General features: G+C 45.8%; 1 protein-coding gene across 1 annotated transcript in view; it reads right to left on the bottom strand.

The window, feature by feature from the left end:
• Positions 1–15,534, bottom strand: part of PRICKLE2 (prickle planar cell polarity protein 2) — a 343,782-nt gene extending 328,248 nt beyond the window's left edge. The window contains exons 1-2 of the mRNA XM_059880046.1: positions 15,201–15,534; positions 14,335–14,420 (exon numbers count right to left, since the gene is read on the bottom strand). Coding sequence (XP_059736029.1) covers positions 14,335–14,420; positions 15,201–15,242 — 128 coding nt within the window. The 5' untranslated portion in view covers positions 15,243–15,534. The remainder of the gene's footprint in view (positions 1–14,334; positions 14,421–15,200) is intronic.
• Between the last annotated feature and the right edge of the window lie 1,942 nt (positions 15,535–17,476).

The following is a 17,476-nucleotide window of genomic DNA, read 5'->3' as shown; positions in this document are numbered from 1 at the left end:
CTTAATTCTAGGGTGAGAACAAAAGCCAGATAATCTATTAAAAGTATAATGTCAGGTGCTAATAAGTGCTCTGAAAAAACAAAGAGTTAAGACGAAGGGAAAAGGAAGGGATCTGAACACAATTTAAAGATGATCACGGAACACAAGCGTGAAGGGAAGAGAGATCTGGAGGGAAGCAAGAGAAAAAACTGATAGGTATGTAGGGGACTGGCCCTGGGGGATGTCCAGGCAAGGGCAGATGCCCTAAGGTGAAACTATGCCTGTGTTTGGGGACCAGCAGGGGGTCAGCACTGCAAGAGAGGAGGGAGTAAGAGAAAAAGGAAGAAGGAATATTTGAATTTAGATATGCTTTTCACTTTCCCAATTTGTAAAAGCATTTTTCCACAATCAAATGTTCTTTACACTGAAAAGTTTTGGATTAATCTTTTCATTCCAAATGAAAAGCTGCTCGTCCTGGCACCATTTATTGAATCTTTTCCCCACTGCTTTTAAATCCATATCACCTTTATCACAGATCATCGTCTTAAAATACCTGGGTTGATTTAGGGAGATATCTGAGTTTCTCGTAAAAAATCCATTTCTGCTCTAATAACGTACCATTTTCCTTTATATCACTTTACAATGTATTTTACTATCTGGTTGGGCTCAGTTCAGTTCAGTCGCTCAGTCGTGTCTGACTCTTTGCGACCCCATGAATCGCAGCACGCCAGGCCTCCCTGTCCATCATCAACTCCTGGAGTTCACGCAAACTCGCGTCCATAGAGTCAGTGATGCCATCCAGCCATCTCATCCTCTGTCGTCCCCTTCTCCTCCTGCCCCCAATCCCTCCCAGCATCAGGGTCTTTTCCAATGAGTCGACTCTTCACATGAGGTGGCCAAAGTACTGGAGTTTCAGCTTTAGCATCATTCCTTCCAAAGAAATCCCAGGGCTGATCTCCTTTAGGATGGACTGGTTGGATCTCCTTGCAGTCCAAGGGACTCTCAAGAGTCTTCTCCAACACCACAGTTCAGAAGCATCAATTCTTCGGCACTCAGCTTTCTTCACAGTCCAACTCTCACATCCATATATGACCACTGGAAAAACCATAGCCTTGACTAGATGGACCTTTGTTGGCAGAGTAATGTCTCTGCTTTTTAATATGCTATCTAGGTTGTCTGGTTGGGCTAGAACATTTATCTTTAGTCATCTTCATGGATACCAGACCTTGGCTGGTTCTACTTTCCAGCTGACAAAAGAGCTCAAAAACCACTTTATTAACTTTATTAAATTTCATGGCCTCTACATGACAGGAAAGAGGAAGAAACTAAGATTATACGCAAGCTTTTGTGGGGGTGGGGCCTTCTTTACAAACTAAATTCCAAGCGCTCTACATCAATACCAACCAGGTAATAGTAACCTACATTGTTTCTTTGTGATAAGAAAACGTATGGACTAGTAAACTGGACAGTCATTTAAATCATGTTTATCTGGTCTGATAAATGGATGTGACTATAAGTCCTGGAGAAGGGCTACAGTGTTGACCTGTGGTTCTCAAAGTATTTGGACCAGTAGCAGCAACACCTAGTTTCTCTTGCCCGGAAAATCCCATGGACGGAGGAGTCTAGTAGGCTGCAGTCCACGGGGTTGCTAAGAGTCGTGTCACTTTCCCTTCTCCCTTTCATGCATTGGAGAAGGAAATGGCAACCCACTCCAATGTTCTTGCCTGGAGAATCCCAGGGACGGAGGAGCCTGGTGGGCTGCCGTCTGTGGGGTCACACAGAGTCGGACACAACTGAAGCGACTTAGCAGCAGTAGCAGCAGCAAACTTAAATTATTAGGTGATCAGATATTCTAATCATCTGCTGATATCTAATGAATGAGAAACTCTGAGGAGAAAGGGGAGCAACCCTCCAGTTGATTCTGATGAATACTGAACTGTGAAAACCACGGTTTAGAGTCTTATTATAAGATACTTCCAGAGCCAGCCACATACTGTGGGGTTTAAGAGTCCAAACTACAGTCGGGGTTGTAAGATCTAACCTTGGTTTGAGTACTCACTAGCTGTGTAACCTCGGGAAAAGTAACTCACTCTTGCAGCCTCTCAGTTTCCTTGTGAAAACAATGTGGATAGTGCTGTTTCTGTCAGAACAGGTTTCAAGAATTAAACAGGAAGACAAGAAACGTGCTTAGAATATACTATGCCCTAGTCCATTGTTAACGTTCCATTCATGATAGCTAACATGATGATAAAAAATCATAATCTGCTTTCAATTTATTTCACATAATTTATTCTGGAAAGCCTAGATCCATTCATGCTGGATTTGACAGAAATCAGGGAATGAGGGAGTACAATTAGTGTTATAATTTTCTTGATGTTATTTACAGAGAAATGATGGGGAGTGGGGGGTGGGGGGTACTGACTGAGGGAGGGGTAGAGGAAGTCATCTCAGGCAGGGTTTTGTGGGGCTGATTTCTAGGAGGATGAAAAATTTCCTTTTCTAAAGAAGCTCACTTTTTTTCCCCTTTGCAAGTGAATCAATTACATAGCCTAGACATTAATTAAAAGGTCCTAGGGCGAAAAGCGCTTCCCACAAATAACTGTCCACAGACTACCAGTTCATTCCCTATACATCTCCCTGGCAAAGCCCAACAAAAGCTCAAAGAAGATGGATGGACTTCATAGGATGACCCGGGGGTCAGCTGATTCAGACAGCTGAATTCATCAATATGGGCAGCAGATTCCGTCTCAGAGAGCCATCCATGAACAGCAGCTTGTACAGCCCCCTCCTGCTGCAGACATTTAACTGGCCCAGGAAAGACAAGTAAGGCATAGTCCCCACAAAGGTGCCCCGCAGTCAAGGACCAGCCATCCCACACCACTGTCGTTTCACAAAGAACACATCTAGAAAGCCCAAATTGGACATACTGCTTAAGAATATGAAATTACATATGTTTTAAGATATATTAACTATATATCTAATATATAACTATATATTTAACTATATATATATTAAATGTATATTATATATGTATATATACTGTAAATATATATATATATATGCTTTATTTCCAGAATTATTACAATGGGTCGAATAGTGGTCCCTTCAAAGATCCACCCAAATCTCAAAATGTGATCTTATTTTGAAAAAGGTCTTTGTAGATGTAATTAAGTTGATGAGATCATCGTGCCTAAATGCAATGACAAGTCCTTAAAAAGGGAAAAGGCCAGAAACACAGAGGAAGAGAAGGGAGTGATACTTCTGAAAGCCTCGAAGGCCAAGCACTGCCAAGAAGGTCCCCAGAAGCTAAGACAGCATGGGTGGATTCCCCCTCAGAGCCTGCACAGGACCAACTGTACCAACACCCTGACTCTGGACTTGCAGCCTTCACAACTGTGGGGCCACAGATTGTGTTGTTTGAAGCCACCCAGTCTGTGGGCAATTGTTTCGGCAGCTTTAGAAAATGAATACAACTAATCATACTCTACCATAAACAAACTAGACTAGAAGGGAATCACACCCTAAAGCTAAGAGATCTGTACTCAACCTCGTGTGAAGAAGATACTGCTATTTTTTAAAAATAAATCATTTGATTTTGTTCAATTTTCCAAGCTGTCTGCACTGCACACTTACGTAACAATTGGATCAAAATGAATTGTTTTAAATACTATTTACTGTTTTAAGTAAATGTACCTGCCTGAAACTCTGCTCAGTGTTATGTGGTAGGCTGGATGGGAGGGGAATTTGGAGGAGAATGGATACGTGTATATGGACGACTGAGTCCCTCTGCCGTCCACCTGAAACTATCACAACATTGTTAATCGGCTCTACTCCAACATAAAAGAAAAAGTTAAAAATAAACCTGCCATAAAATGCTATCACCATGATTCTGTAATTTTAAAAAAGTTATCCAAAATCCCTAGCTGCTGCTGCTAAGTCACTTCAGTCATGTCCGACTCTTCGCGACCCCATAGACTGCAGCCTACTAGGCTCCTCCATCCATGGGATTTGCCAGGCAAGAGTACTGGAGTGGGATTCCGTTGCCTTAGCAGTTGGACACAACTATTAATGGTTTTGTGTCCCAGAACCAAGGAAAACATGATTGTGTCCTTCCCTATGGCTTCAAATATTCGAGACTCAGGATGATGGAGAGTCTCCCAGTTATCTATTGTTTGCAAATTCGGGTCTTCATAAAGATGACCGAAGCCTGTCGCTATAATTTCCGAACAACTCAGCAAGTCGCTACAGAAGCTCCAAAGACCAAGTCATCAAGGATGCAAATGACAGGAGCGCTCCTGGGTGCCTAACTGCGAAACAAAAACTTTGAGAAATTATATTATTAGAGTAATTGCATAGTGTCGTTGAAGAAAGAAAACACCTGCATTCTTCTAATAAGTCCCCCAGAGGCCTAATTCCTCAGCATGCAAACGTGAAGGACCTGCTCTGGATGTTATATGTACACATAATGAGTCAGCTTTAAAGAATTGTGAAGGCAGTTTCTGCATTATCAGGTAGTTTACCAACCTAAAATCAAATAACGCTCTCATTAAATGCCTTCTGACAGTCAGATGTGCTTGGGTCTGTCTTGCAGCATGGTGTGAGATTTAGTAAAGTAATGAGGAGCAGAAGTTCAAAAACACAGATCTGAAGACTGGATGATCATCTTGCTTATTTTCAACTTGCTTTGACCTCTGATTGGCTGAAGGGAAGTACTGCCAACTCCCTCCCTTGACTGAGCCCTCTGGTGGATGCTTCCTCTAGGAAACATGCAAATGGCATGTCTGAAGAATGCCCCCCACCGCCAGCTTTCACAAACTCCCCAGAGGCCCCAGTTTGACACCAAAGTTATCAACAAGCCGAATGGAGCCCCCTTTAATGTATGCTGATATGATTAGAAAATTGCAAGAAGCCTTTTACTGGACATCGCATTATATTTAATGCAATTTCTCACCTTTCAGACACCCCAATAAGCTCAACACCACACCCTCTAATTTTATAGGAGTTCCACCTTCAAGACCCCAGCCTCAAATAAGCCAACTAGCTTAGGGTTCTTCTGATACCTGACAATAGCCCGATGTCATCCCCAGGCCAGTGAGAATATAAGATTCTGTTTTTGCCAAGGTACTGTTTTATATTTAGACCATGGGAGTCAAAATGAAAGAGCTTAACACTCTCTCTTTGTTAAAGAATTTGTGAACTCAAGCCCTCAAGACCTGGTTTCAAACCTGACTCCACTACTTATTATTTACATGACCTAGGACATTTTACCTAGCTTCCCCTGGGCTTCATGTTTTTTCTGTTTTTTCCCCCAGATTTAAAAAGGAGAAAATAAAGGACATGCATTAGAAAACTGTTCTGAGGATGACAAAAGAAGAAAGAAGCCAAGCACACAGCAGGTCCTCAATCACGTCAGCTCCAGCCCAAGAACATCTCTGGGACAGGGAGGGTTTAGCTGCTTAGATGTCATGCTTAGCACAGACGCTGCCACCAAGTGGCACCTTTATCCCAATCTTCCATTCATAGCGTCCTTCCAGTAGTACACATTCCTTACTCACTTCTTCAAATCAGTGGTTACAACATCAGATGACTACATGGCCAGCCAGGGATGTAACAGGTGATTCAGAGAATGGTGGGGACTGCAGAAAAATTTCAACAAGTGTATTCTATCTAGAAGGAAGCAAGGAATACGAGTTGCCACAATTTGTCATTGTTTTCACTATTTTTTCTTTATTTCAGAGGAAACCTTAAGTCTGAATTTTTATCCAAAATATCAATAGTTGGCAACTAATCTAAATTTTAAATGCTGTGTAGTATCAACAAGACATAGGTACAGTGCAGATTTCATCTCAGGAGTTTTCAGGGTATGATCTGGGTTCAGCTATTATGTAAATATCCTTGTTTCTCATAGCTTAGAAGAGGGAGCTTCTGCTTAAGGGACTGGTGATTGTGTAAATGGAAGTGTTTAGCATGGCACACTGAGCACCAAGGAAAAAAATCATACTTATCAAGCAGGCTAGGAGAAAATGAAGAAAGTATTGTCTTGATTATGTGTGGTTTTTACTTTGAACATGAATTTTCAAGAGTGCCTGGCACAAAAAAAAGACCCTTTGTAAATAAATACTGATCCCAGGGGCAGAGTTTACATGTTGTCTTCCTGTTACAGACTGCAACCTGTTTTTACAAACATCACAACTTCAAAGAGTTTGTGAGGGTATAGGGTCCAATTCTTCTAATTTTATTTAACCTAAAGTGTAAATATCCCCAGGTGAGTGTGCAATGAGCCATAGGATTCTGCTATTCCATCAGGAAGTCTAATTCCTTTAGAGGCTAAATCCTCACATCAGAGGGGGACTCCACTCTCTCTCTTCTGAGTTAAGGCTCTATGACAACGATCATCACCTCCATTTTTAGCAAATGAATGACTGTGGCTCATGGTGGGGAAGTGCCTTGTTCTGTCATATAATCTACAATGTCAGGGCCATGAACCCAGGTCTCTTGCTCCTTATCCAATTGTGTTTCCATTAAGCCTTCTTCCAACCAGAAATGGATATGAAGCCTATACATCATGCCCAGTGAAGCACAACACACACATTATCCCATTTAACACTCACAATAACCTCAGAGGATAACTTAGAGTAATAATAGTATTCCCACACTGAGAATACCAAGATTAGAAAACCAAGACAGGCTCAGAAAGGTTAAGTCACTTTCCTAAGAATACTCAGCTTATAAGAGGCAGAACCAAGACTACAGTTCCTACGAAGTATCTTCAAAGCCTGTCCCTTTAACCACTCAGCTAGAATGGGCACCTAGAAGCTCTTATGAGCTTCACAGAAATTTTTATGACACTGCCTGGAAATACTTATTTCTTCCCAGAAATCAATGCCCATGGTTCTCCCATATACAACACAGGCTGATCTTTTGATATTTTTGATGTCAAAATTCCCTTTAGGAAATGTTCCCTCAGTTCACGGGGAATTCCCTCTAGGATATTCATTAATTACAGGGTTAAAGGATAATCTTCCAGCTTTCTGAATCGAGAGACAGCAAAACAAGTCATTCGATTTCCTTTATCCACCAACCTTCAACAACAGAAGCATATGAATGGCGCTCTTTCAATAGGCTATGAGTATCACTTCGAGGGTTAAAGACAAGAGTGTATCTTGAAAACAAGATGGTGATCGATGCCACGTGTTCTCTCACTTTTCATCAGGTATAAATTGTTACTCGGGGGGATTAAACAAGGTTACTTGCCAGGTTGCTCCGTAAGCGATATGCGTCAAAGTTTCACCTCGAAGAAAACACACAAATATAGTCCAATTTTTTAAAAAATGGGGGTGAAAGCTGGCACCATCTCTTTAGAAGACCATTTGACAAGAGCTCCACATCAGCATGTCATAGCACAAGAAGATCTACTGTCATGAGCTATACGATAAAGAACAAGGGAAAACAGCTGAAGCAGCCACGAACCAAAGACATTTAACTCAATGATAACCCATATACTGGATTCTAAAAGCTAATAAATATATTAGATCTTTATATCATTTATATATTGACATATAAAGATGTCCGTGAAGTATTGCCAAGTATGAAAAAAAGCTATAAAAGACCACATGTAGAATGCATATTTTCTACAAGATCTTAATAACTAATACATTAAATTTATTAAATAATCTTAATAAATAGATGATGATAATTTGAAATAAAACACCAAGCCATAAACAACATATATCTCCAGATGTAAGGTGAGTAAATAGTTTATACTCTGTATAGAGCCAGCTAGGAAATACTGGATTGGCCAAAAAGTTCATTAAGGTTTTTCCATAACATTTTATGGAAAATCCTGAAAGAGCTTTCTGGCTAACCTAATACTTTCAGTTCTGTGCACCATGAGGGCTGTCTCAACTATTCAATTCAGCTATTGTCAAAGCAGCCATGCTCTTGTTTAGTCGCTGACTTGTGTCCGATTCTTTCCAACCCCATGGACGGTAGCCCACCAGGATTCTCTGTTCACAGGATTTCCCAGGTAAGAATACTGGAGTGGGTAGCCATTTCCTCCTCTAGGGGATCTTCCCAACCCAGGAATTGGACCTGTGTCTCCTGCTTAGCAGGAGAAGGCAATGGCACCCCACTCCAGTACTCTTGCCTGGAAAATCCCATGGACGGAGGAGCCTGGAAGGCTGCAGTCCATGGGGTGGAGAAGAGTCGGACAGGACTGAGTGACTTCACTTTCACTTTTCACTTTCATGTACTGGAGAAGGAAATGGCAACCTACTCCAGTGTTCTTGCCTGGAGAATCCCAGGGATGGGGAGCCTGGTGGGCTGCTGTCTATGGGGTCGCACAGAGTCGGACACGACTGAAGTGACTTAGCCTCCTGCTTAGCAGGCAGATTCTTTACCACTGAGTCACCAGAGAAACCCAAAAGGAACCAAAGATGAAACTAAATGAACAGGCACGGCTGTTTTCCATTCAAACTTTATTTATGGACTTGAAACTGAAATTTCAAGTAAATTTTATGTGCCACAAAATGTAATTCTGATTTTTTTTCTGGCAACCATTTAAAAATGTGAGGACTATTCTTAGCTACAAGGCTATAACAAGACAGCAGAATGATTTTGTTCTACTGGCTGTGATTTTCGGATTCCTGCCTTCGAAGGTAGGATTAAAGGTTTTCTTCTCTCTGCTACATATTCTTTATATGTGTGTGTGTACATGTATGAATGTGTGATGTTTTAAATCTTTCTATAATAGCCATGTCTTATTTCAAAATCAGAGCTAAAACAGCCACAATGGGATGAACTTATATATTTCCTCAAGAGAAAAACCTATATAGGTGTTTCAGGTTCTATCAGGCATATTATCAAATGCCCAAGACATAAGTAAGGTAAGACAACCAGCTTTCTTAGCTGGTAAGTATCTTTCCCTACCTAGAGGACTGCGAGCATGTCTTATGCATATGTCCATTACACAGACATATACACACGCACCCCACCTCCTTTTCCCCCACTTCTCTTGGCACATCAATTGACTGAGTGTTTTTCCTCCCCAAGCCAAAAAAAAAAAAAAACAATCCAGTGGAAACCCATTTCTTAGCCAAATTACAACCCACTAAAGGAAAGCAGGCCGGCATCTCCCCAAATTACTGCCCCAGTCATCAATCGACACAATTACCAGGGCAACAAAGGAAAGACGCTGTTCGAGGCACAGTCTTGGCTGACCCAGTGAGCACTGCTTCGGGGGCGCGGTCACTCAGAGTCCAAGCATCCTGCCTGGAAAGGCAGCCCTTGTCCCCAGACTAACCGCTCTGCATAATTAAAACGACTTCACAAGGCTACTACTGCTCTGGGCTTTCCTTGTCAGCCGCTCATCAAAGTGCAACTCCAGGAGGCTTGTTCTGAAAGCCCGCCTTTTATTGCGAGAGTCAAATCTACATTTATCAGCAAAGCTGAAACGTTAAAGGGATTACAAGGAGCTTACAATCCACTGGAGGTTCATTGATCTGGTCTTGCAAGCCTCATCTCCACATGCCCTTTAGAAATGGCTGTAGTCTGTTCCCTGGTTTTCAGTTGCCTTTGATTTTTTAGCACCATTCTCATCCAGGTTGAAGGGGATGTTTCCTCCAGCCCTGAATCCAAAGGTTCTCAGAAATCTTTCTGCTAAAATTAAGAGAAGCTACTTGCATATTCCTCTATGAGTGGTACAGGAGAACATTTTCTGTAAATGGACAGATAGTAAATGTTTCTGGCTTTATAAACTGTACACTCTCGCAAGTACTCAACTCTATCATTGTAGCTCAAAAACAGCCACAGACAATACATTAATGCATGGGAGTGACTTTGTCCAGGTAACAATTTATGGGCACTGAAATCTGATTTTCAAAGAATCTGCATACGTCACGAAATAGCATTCTTTTTTTTTCTAACCATTAAAAGATGTTAAAACCATGCATGACTTCTGAGTCATACAAAATAGGCAAAGGGTCTGATGTGCCCAGCAGGACCTAGTTGCCAACTCCTATTCAGAGTATGGTCCTGGACGAGCAGCATCAGCATCACCCAGGAGCTTGTTGAAAAATGCATCTTAGTTCCCTGCCCTGGAGCCTGCTGAATCAGAATCTGCATTTGGACAGGATCCCCTGGTGATTCACATGCCAGCCAAGTCTGAGAAGTCCTAGCCCAGAACACAGAATTTTGAAGTCAGAGATGGTTGGAATAGCATTGACTGGGGACTGAAGAACCTTACGCAAGCTGTGAAACCTGAGACTCACTTTCCTTATATATTAGAAGGGGTATAAATAATTGCACCCAGCTCCAAGGACTGTTACAAGGGAAAGATTGGAAGGATGGGAAAATAGGTCCCCGAAAGCAACTGGAATATTGGTGACCACAATGAGCCAAGATTACACCCATCAAATGAAGACCGCTTGTGTGTTGCCAGTTACTGCCACACAGCAAAGTCGGCCCCATGCTACCACAGCTTGGGATTCTTTAAGAGAAGCTGGAAACCTGGCTGTTAATGTCAGAAAAAGTCCCCCGTTTAATGCAATGTGCAGACCACACAGAACCCACCTGCAGGCTGGGTATGAGTCGAGGGCCTCTAGTCTGTGACCTCTTCCTTAGAACAGAGAAGTCACCAGGGCAGACAGTCACAGAGAAAGCAGGCTGGGTGTTAAGAGCCAAATCCGAGCTTCATTCTCGGTAGCCAGGAGACCTTGGGCCAATGATGGAACCACTCTGAGCCTCAGTCTCCTCATTAGGAAAAGCATCACATCCACCTCCCAGGCTTTGGTGAGGATGTGACAGAAATGCACGTACAAACAGGGAGACACACTTTTGGACAGAGTAAGCGTACAGCCTGGTCGCTGCTAACAGTTGCTTTGGTATCGCTATTCCTCAGTGCCTAGGCATTCAAAGGGCAAACCTTCACTGTCCAAATGGCTATTCCCCGCTCCCTACTCAACCTAGGTACAAAAAAGCAAGTCCAATTAAGCCCTGCTCAGAGAGCTGTCTCATGGCACAGTATACTAAGTGCCTAGTTATTAATGATTTTCTCCTGGCCACAGTCCACAAAGATGCCTTAATCTTCCCCTTAATGAGAACTCCTTCAGCCGCCCTGTCCCTGTGGGATTTGCCCTGGGCTGCCGTGAGGGGCTGCTTTTTATTTTTTTTTGGGGGGGTGTTGCAGATCACCTGCAGGGCACAGTGTTCACCTTTGCTCCCCAACTGCCCTACGTCGGGCGGAAGAGGGCGCTTTGGCTGACAGTTACAAACATTTTCTTCTCCAAGGCCAAGAAATTCTGTGGTTTTGTTATTTACTTTTTCTAAGAATTCCTAAAAATCCCCTCATTTGCCACCAAATGGTGTGGGTGATGCTATAATTGAAGGAGTATGATCCCTCAGGAAAATCTCCATAAAATATAACAGACTTTCACAGAACCTGAGGCAAATTTATCACACGCAGGAGCCCCAGAGGGCAGAGAGTGAGCTGGAGTAAGCAGTGCCAGGTGCTGTAATTCAGCTTTCCGCAATCTTTACCATGCACATGAATCAGCTGGGGACCCTGTTAAGGCCTGAAGCCAGATTCACTAAGTCCAGGGCAGGGCCCGAGACTCAGCATTTCTAACAACGCTCCCATGAGATGCGGGCACTGGCAGTTCCTGACCCAGGTTGAATCAACAGGACCCTCTTCCTTTGCTTCATCTCAGTGTCTGTGCAAATGTCACCTCCTCAGAGAGTCCTCTCCAGACCACCTTATCTAAAATGTAATTATTTGCTGAACAAGAGCAGGAACCCTGTCTGTCCTGTTCGCTCCATCCCCAGCACCTGTCGAGAGCCTGGCACAAAGCAGGCCCTCAAATATTTGTTCAGAGGTGAGATCCCAGCGTGAGAGCTGAGGAAGATGAAACTCAGGGAGCCTGAGTCTTCTGCCCAAGGTCACACAGCTAGGCAAAACCAGAGCAAGGCCACAGCCCAGCTCCCTCCGGACTTCAAAGCCCCAGCACGCCAGAAAGGGAAGCAAAGTTTGTTTACAACCCGCTTCCTCCCTAGAACTTCGGTGTTGAAGGCAGGAACCCAAGTCTGTTCTGCTTGATGGAGATGCCTGCGGTGTGGACGATGCCGGGGAGGGGGACCTTGTGGAAGCCACAAGAATAGATGAGGTCCAGGAATGGCAGTATTTAGGGTGTTGTGCTGCTTTGGAACAAGGAAAATTCACTCTCCATGAAACAGGCCAAAGGCAGTCTTTCCACTTTGTGTCAGGCCTTTCCTCCTATTCAGACGTGACTGTCTCTCCCAGGAGCTCAGAGATCTCCCAAGTCAGAGCACTGGAAAAGGAGCATGCCAGGGATTCCTAACTGCCCAAGAAGAATCTTGTGCCGTAACTCAGAAATGGTTCTCCTTCTTCTCCAAAAAGTCACCCAAGAGCATGCCCGTGAGGGAAAAGGGGCAAAAGGCAAGAAGCTGTTTCCTTTCCAGCCATGAATGGAAATGCCATAAAAACCCTATTCATGGAGGCTTTCGGCTGCTAGTGGGGAAACTGGGCATGAAAACCCATCCCAGCCTCATGAAAGGCTCTCTTTCCAAAAGAAAGACTCCATAATGGGCTGAAAATAAAACACTTGTTTTCCCCTCACCAAACCAGCTGGGTTAACATTGCTGAAAGTTCTGCAAGACGCAGAGATCCTGACAATCTGCAGTGACCAGCAGATCCCACAACCTCTAGTGAGCTCGTTAGGCTTCCTCCCAGGCACTAGCCAAGAGGAAGCTCAAAATAACTGACAGAAGTAGCTAATTATATATCGTATGCCTGGTATGGGGCAAACAATGTGTTTTCAATATCTGGCTTAATCCCTACAATAAAGCTGTGAGGAAAGTATCATTATGATGCCCATTTAACTGGATAGGAAAACTGAGACCTAGGGAGAATGACTGGCTGGAAGTCAGATTGGAAGCAGGGGACTCTGGCTACACTGTACCACTGCCCTACAGGCCTCTGATCAGAAGTTGTCCTAAAGGCTCCAGAGTAGGGGAGGAGCCAGAAATCATTCTCCTGTTCATCACTCTGCCTTCCCACCCCCAGTGGAGCAAAGAATGGATCAAACAGGAAGTGATCAGTAGTGCTGTCACACTGGATTTGCCTGACAAAATCAGGCTTCCACATGTATTCCCACATATCGCCCCTTTCACATTTGGGACACACGAGGGGCCAGTCCAGAGCCACCTACTGGGACTACAACATCAGCGGGACTGATGGAAGCCTATGTCTGCCCATTACATATTTATAAGGTCACCAGGCCTTGCATCCGACACAGAAGTTATTAAATGCTCGGGAGCCATAAGGGCTACACTCAGTGCCCTGAAACAAAGGCAAAGAGGCTGCCAGCCCATCAGAGGCAAGAACAAAAGCATTTAATTTCTGAAGGAGCCGGCTGGGAGCTTCTTTAGAACTGGGTGCCCAGCACACATGACCAATTGGGAAAAAGAAGAGAAGCACAAACAGAGTGGGGGGGGGGGGGGAATCAAAGCAGGCTTTCTCCCTAGTATCCAGAAACAGCCTTCTTCAAAGGGGCATGGGGGGAGTGGGGGTGAGGGAGGAAGATGCATTAAGCAAAGAGAGAACGGGTTACAACACTGAAGAATTTTGTCCTGTCCCCAGTTTTGCCTTTTCATGAAGTTGCCAAGAAGAACCTCTCCCTTCTCTTTGTATTACCAAACAGAGCCTGTCAGCCTGCACCCTAACTTTTCCCCGCCAGAGCCTCAGCAGCCAGATGTACTGGGAGGGCACCCAGATTCCTTGTCCCCCAAACATAATCATTCCAATCCAGGCTGGGGCTGCCTGGAAGTCAACATTCACGGCACATTAATAAGAAACATCTGGCCACCGAAGAGGGTTGACACAGCACAGGCGGGCAGTGGTGGGTTTGCGGTTAGGACCCAGAGTTACAGAGGCTGAATTAAAAACACAATTGGAAAACACCAGCTAGTCCCAGGAATCCTACATATGCAGTACTGTGGCACTTGGAAAAACTGTCCTGCCTAAATCGAGTCATTTGGTACAGAGTGACTTAGACTCACAGAGGGTGGTACAAGAGACCCCAAACTCTCACATTAGGGAATTGCAGCCAGAGCTGGGCCCTCCTGCATCCACAGTGTCTGGCCGCCACTTCCACCTTCAATATTTGTAGCAGATGTAGTCCCTCTTAAAGGAACAGCCTTTGCATTCTTTCCATGTGACTTCAAGTGCATTTAAAAGGCAAAAAATGCACATGTGTGCATATATACACATATGTGGATTTATCTGTGCAGCTTCCCCCTGCAGTGGTGCTGTCTCCAGGAATCCCACATAAGGGGTCCTACCTCCATTTATGCAAGGCAAACCCCGGGCACTGGTCACCACAGGCATTACATGGCTGGCCTCTCTCGATCCGCCCCAGTCCGGTCAACTTCAAAACAAAAAGACAACACAAGCATGTTTCCACCACCGGGCTTCCTCCAGAGCCCCACTTGTGTCCCAGGCAGGACGGCCTGCCTTGCTCACCCCATCTCCTCTGATTCTACTTCAAAGCTCCTCTTGACGTTGGGGGATTTAGGGCAAGCGCTGCAGGGCCCGAGGGGTGGTCTCCCGCCTGGGGACGGCTGTGCGGACCCAGTTCGGGCTGCCTCTGGCGTGGGCACCAAGCCACTAAGAAATGGCCCTGGCTGGGGCTTTGTCTCCCCTAGACACCTTGGTCACGGGTTTCTAAGAAACAAAAGCAAGACCTTTCTGCTCCCCGGAGTCCCCGAGAGGCGACCATTGCGTGCTCTCCTTGAACCAGACTGACTGATGCTCCCGGGAAGGGAGCAGAACGGGACACCCCCCTAAAACCGCCCCAAAGTCAGGTTCACGGCTAGAGCTCCAAGACGCTGGATGCTGGGGCTTGGGTACGGGGATTCTGACCTGTCTGAAGGGAAGGGGCAAAGGAGAGGGCTTCCCTGGGCGCCCCCGGACTGTGACATTCAGGGTCACGGTTCCCAGCCCGGCTTTTCCCGGGACTGGGGATCCGGACTTAAAGCCTTCAGCCCCTACGAGCGCTCCCGCGCGCCCGGGCCGCAACCCCGTTCGCGGGGCCGGCTTACCTGGGGCCACAGGTGCGCAGCCGCGGGTCGGAGGGAGCCTGCACAGGGGCGCTCGCGGAGGGACGGGGCACCCGGAGACTGGCCCCGCTCGGGCGGGGGACACTCACCGAGCGGCTGGAGAGTCTTTTCCGGGAGCTCCGGCTGAACATGGCCGGGCGCCTCCTGCACGCAGCGCCGTCCGTTCGTCCGTCCGCACCGCGGCCGCGAGGGCGGGTCGCCTGGGCGGGCACCCTCGGCGGCCGGTAGCCTGTCTCCGCCTCGCTGCCCCCGGCTGGTTCCGCAGCGCACGCCTGGCCCTCCTCCCTCGCCCCTGCCTCTCGCCCTCCCGCCCGCAGGTCCCTCCCTCTCTCCCGGCATCCCCCCGCCCTCCCCGGGTTCGCCCCGCGGTCCACGGGCCCTTCCCATCCCTCCCGGCGCGCGCCCAGCTGTGCTATTTTCTCCCGTTCCCGGCTTCCCGCCGGCCCACCAGGGCCAACTCCCTTCCCTCACCTGGGCCCGCCTCCCCTCAAGGCTCTTCCCTCACCCTCGCCGTGGAAGTTAGGGGCAGGGGACACCTCCAGGTCCCTCTCCTGTAGCCGGGCTATGGGCGGGGGCGGGAGGGGGGGCGGTGCCGAGGAGGGAAGAGGGGGGAGTTTTTAAAATTAAAACATAATTTCCCCACAGTAAAAATCACCCATCTTAGTGCAGAGTTCTGGCAGTTTTGATTAATTCACACAGACTTCCAACCACCAGCATAATCAAGGTACACAACAGTCCCATTACCCCCAAAATGGACTATTTTAAAAGTTTGTAAAACTTACATATAATCTACTTCGTATTTACTAAGTGTTGGTAGAGGAGGAGAAGGATGAAAAATGGCCCTATCTATTTCTACCCTCATTAAGTAATCACATACAGGGCAAGCTTGAAACCCCAGGGCCCATGTGCTCATTCTCTTGCTAGCTAGCCTTCTTCCTGAGTTCTTTTTGCTTGTCTCCTTACTATCCTAAAGGAAGTCAGTCCTGAATGTTCATTGGAAGGACTGATGCTGAAGCTGAAACTCCAATACTTTGGCCACCTGATGCAAAGACCTGACTCATTTGAAAAGACCCCGATGCTGGGAAAGATTGAAGGCAGGAGAAGAAGGGGATGACAGAGGATAAGATGGATGGCATCACCGACTCAATGGACGAGTCTGGGTAAATTCTGGGAGTTGGTGATGGACAGGGAGGCCTGGCATGCTGGGCCATGGGGTCGCAAAGAGTCAGACACAACTGAGCGACTGAACTGAACTGAACCTTATCAATATATTTAAAAAAAAAAAAAAAAGATACAACAGGAGTACTGACCTCACAGCATTGTTGAGAGAAATGAATTAAGACACCTTAACAGTTTTACACGTTATAACAGGAGCCAACTGAGGGCTCATTTAAAGATCAGCTGTTAAAAAACAGAAGATTGCAAGCCATAGTGTCCACTTGGCATGGATATTTCAGCTCAAATACCATCTCCCTTTGAGGCAGGAGATAGATGGGCCACAGGCTCAACAGTTTCTCCCCTGTGGACAGAAACTCCATAAAAGCAGGATGATGGAGGAGGCTGGACCATGCCCAGGTAAGAGATAAAAGACTACATATTCCTCACTCTTGAAGTTAAGGAGGCCTCCCTGATTACACATGCGCTGAAAGGCCCCTCAGAGGTTAGAAGGAAGGGGGGCGTCACTTCATAGTAAGTGATAACGACTACCCATAGGCCTCTTCACTAGAATCCAGCTTGGCTAAGAGGTGTGCATGCCCACAGGGGAGGATCCTGAGAGAAGCCAAATACAGACTCAGAACCAGGCAAATCAAAGCGACTGGCCAAAGGAAACCTGGAAGAAATGCCCCATAAAAGTGACTCAGACTATCACAAAGGCGAGACTCTCTCTCAGTCCAGCCGTGTGTCCAACCACACGTATTGTACTTTAACTTATTTCACTACTTTTCATCTTTGTGGGAATTATTTTATGCAAAACTGAAGAGCTAGGGCCTTGTCACTGACTGTGGTTTAGTGGCTAAGATTCGGAACTCTGCCACAACCTCACCTCAGTCTCTGGATGGGGAACTGAAGCCCCATTTCAAGATGCTGCAGGTTGAGGCCATCTGAGATCACTTCAAGAGAACCTTCCTGACCCCCTATGGTAACATCTCTCACACACACTCCCTCATATGGCACATAGCATATGATAAAATGATCTCATTTACCTGTTTGTTAAAAGAAGACATTCTTGTCCATGTCAAAAAGATAACTCTCCCAGTTTAGTATTTTTCCAGGTGAGACACTGAACTTAGGTGAAGAAAAGCAACTTGCCTGGGGTAAAGTAGCAAATTAGTGGCTAAGCCAGCCTACCTATACCCCAAATCCA

The sequence above is a fragment of the Bos taurus genome, chromosome 22 (genome assembly GCF_002263795.3).
Source record: "Bos taurus isolate L1 Dominette 01449 registration number 42190680 breed Hereford chromosome 22, ARS-UCD2.0, whole genome shotgun sequence".
Taxonomy (NCBI): Eukaryota; Metazoa; Chordata; class Mammalia; order Artiodactyla; family Bovidae; genus Bos; species Bos taurus.
Note: the sequence above shows the minus strand (reverse complement) of the source record. Positions and strands in the feature narration are given on the sequence as shown.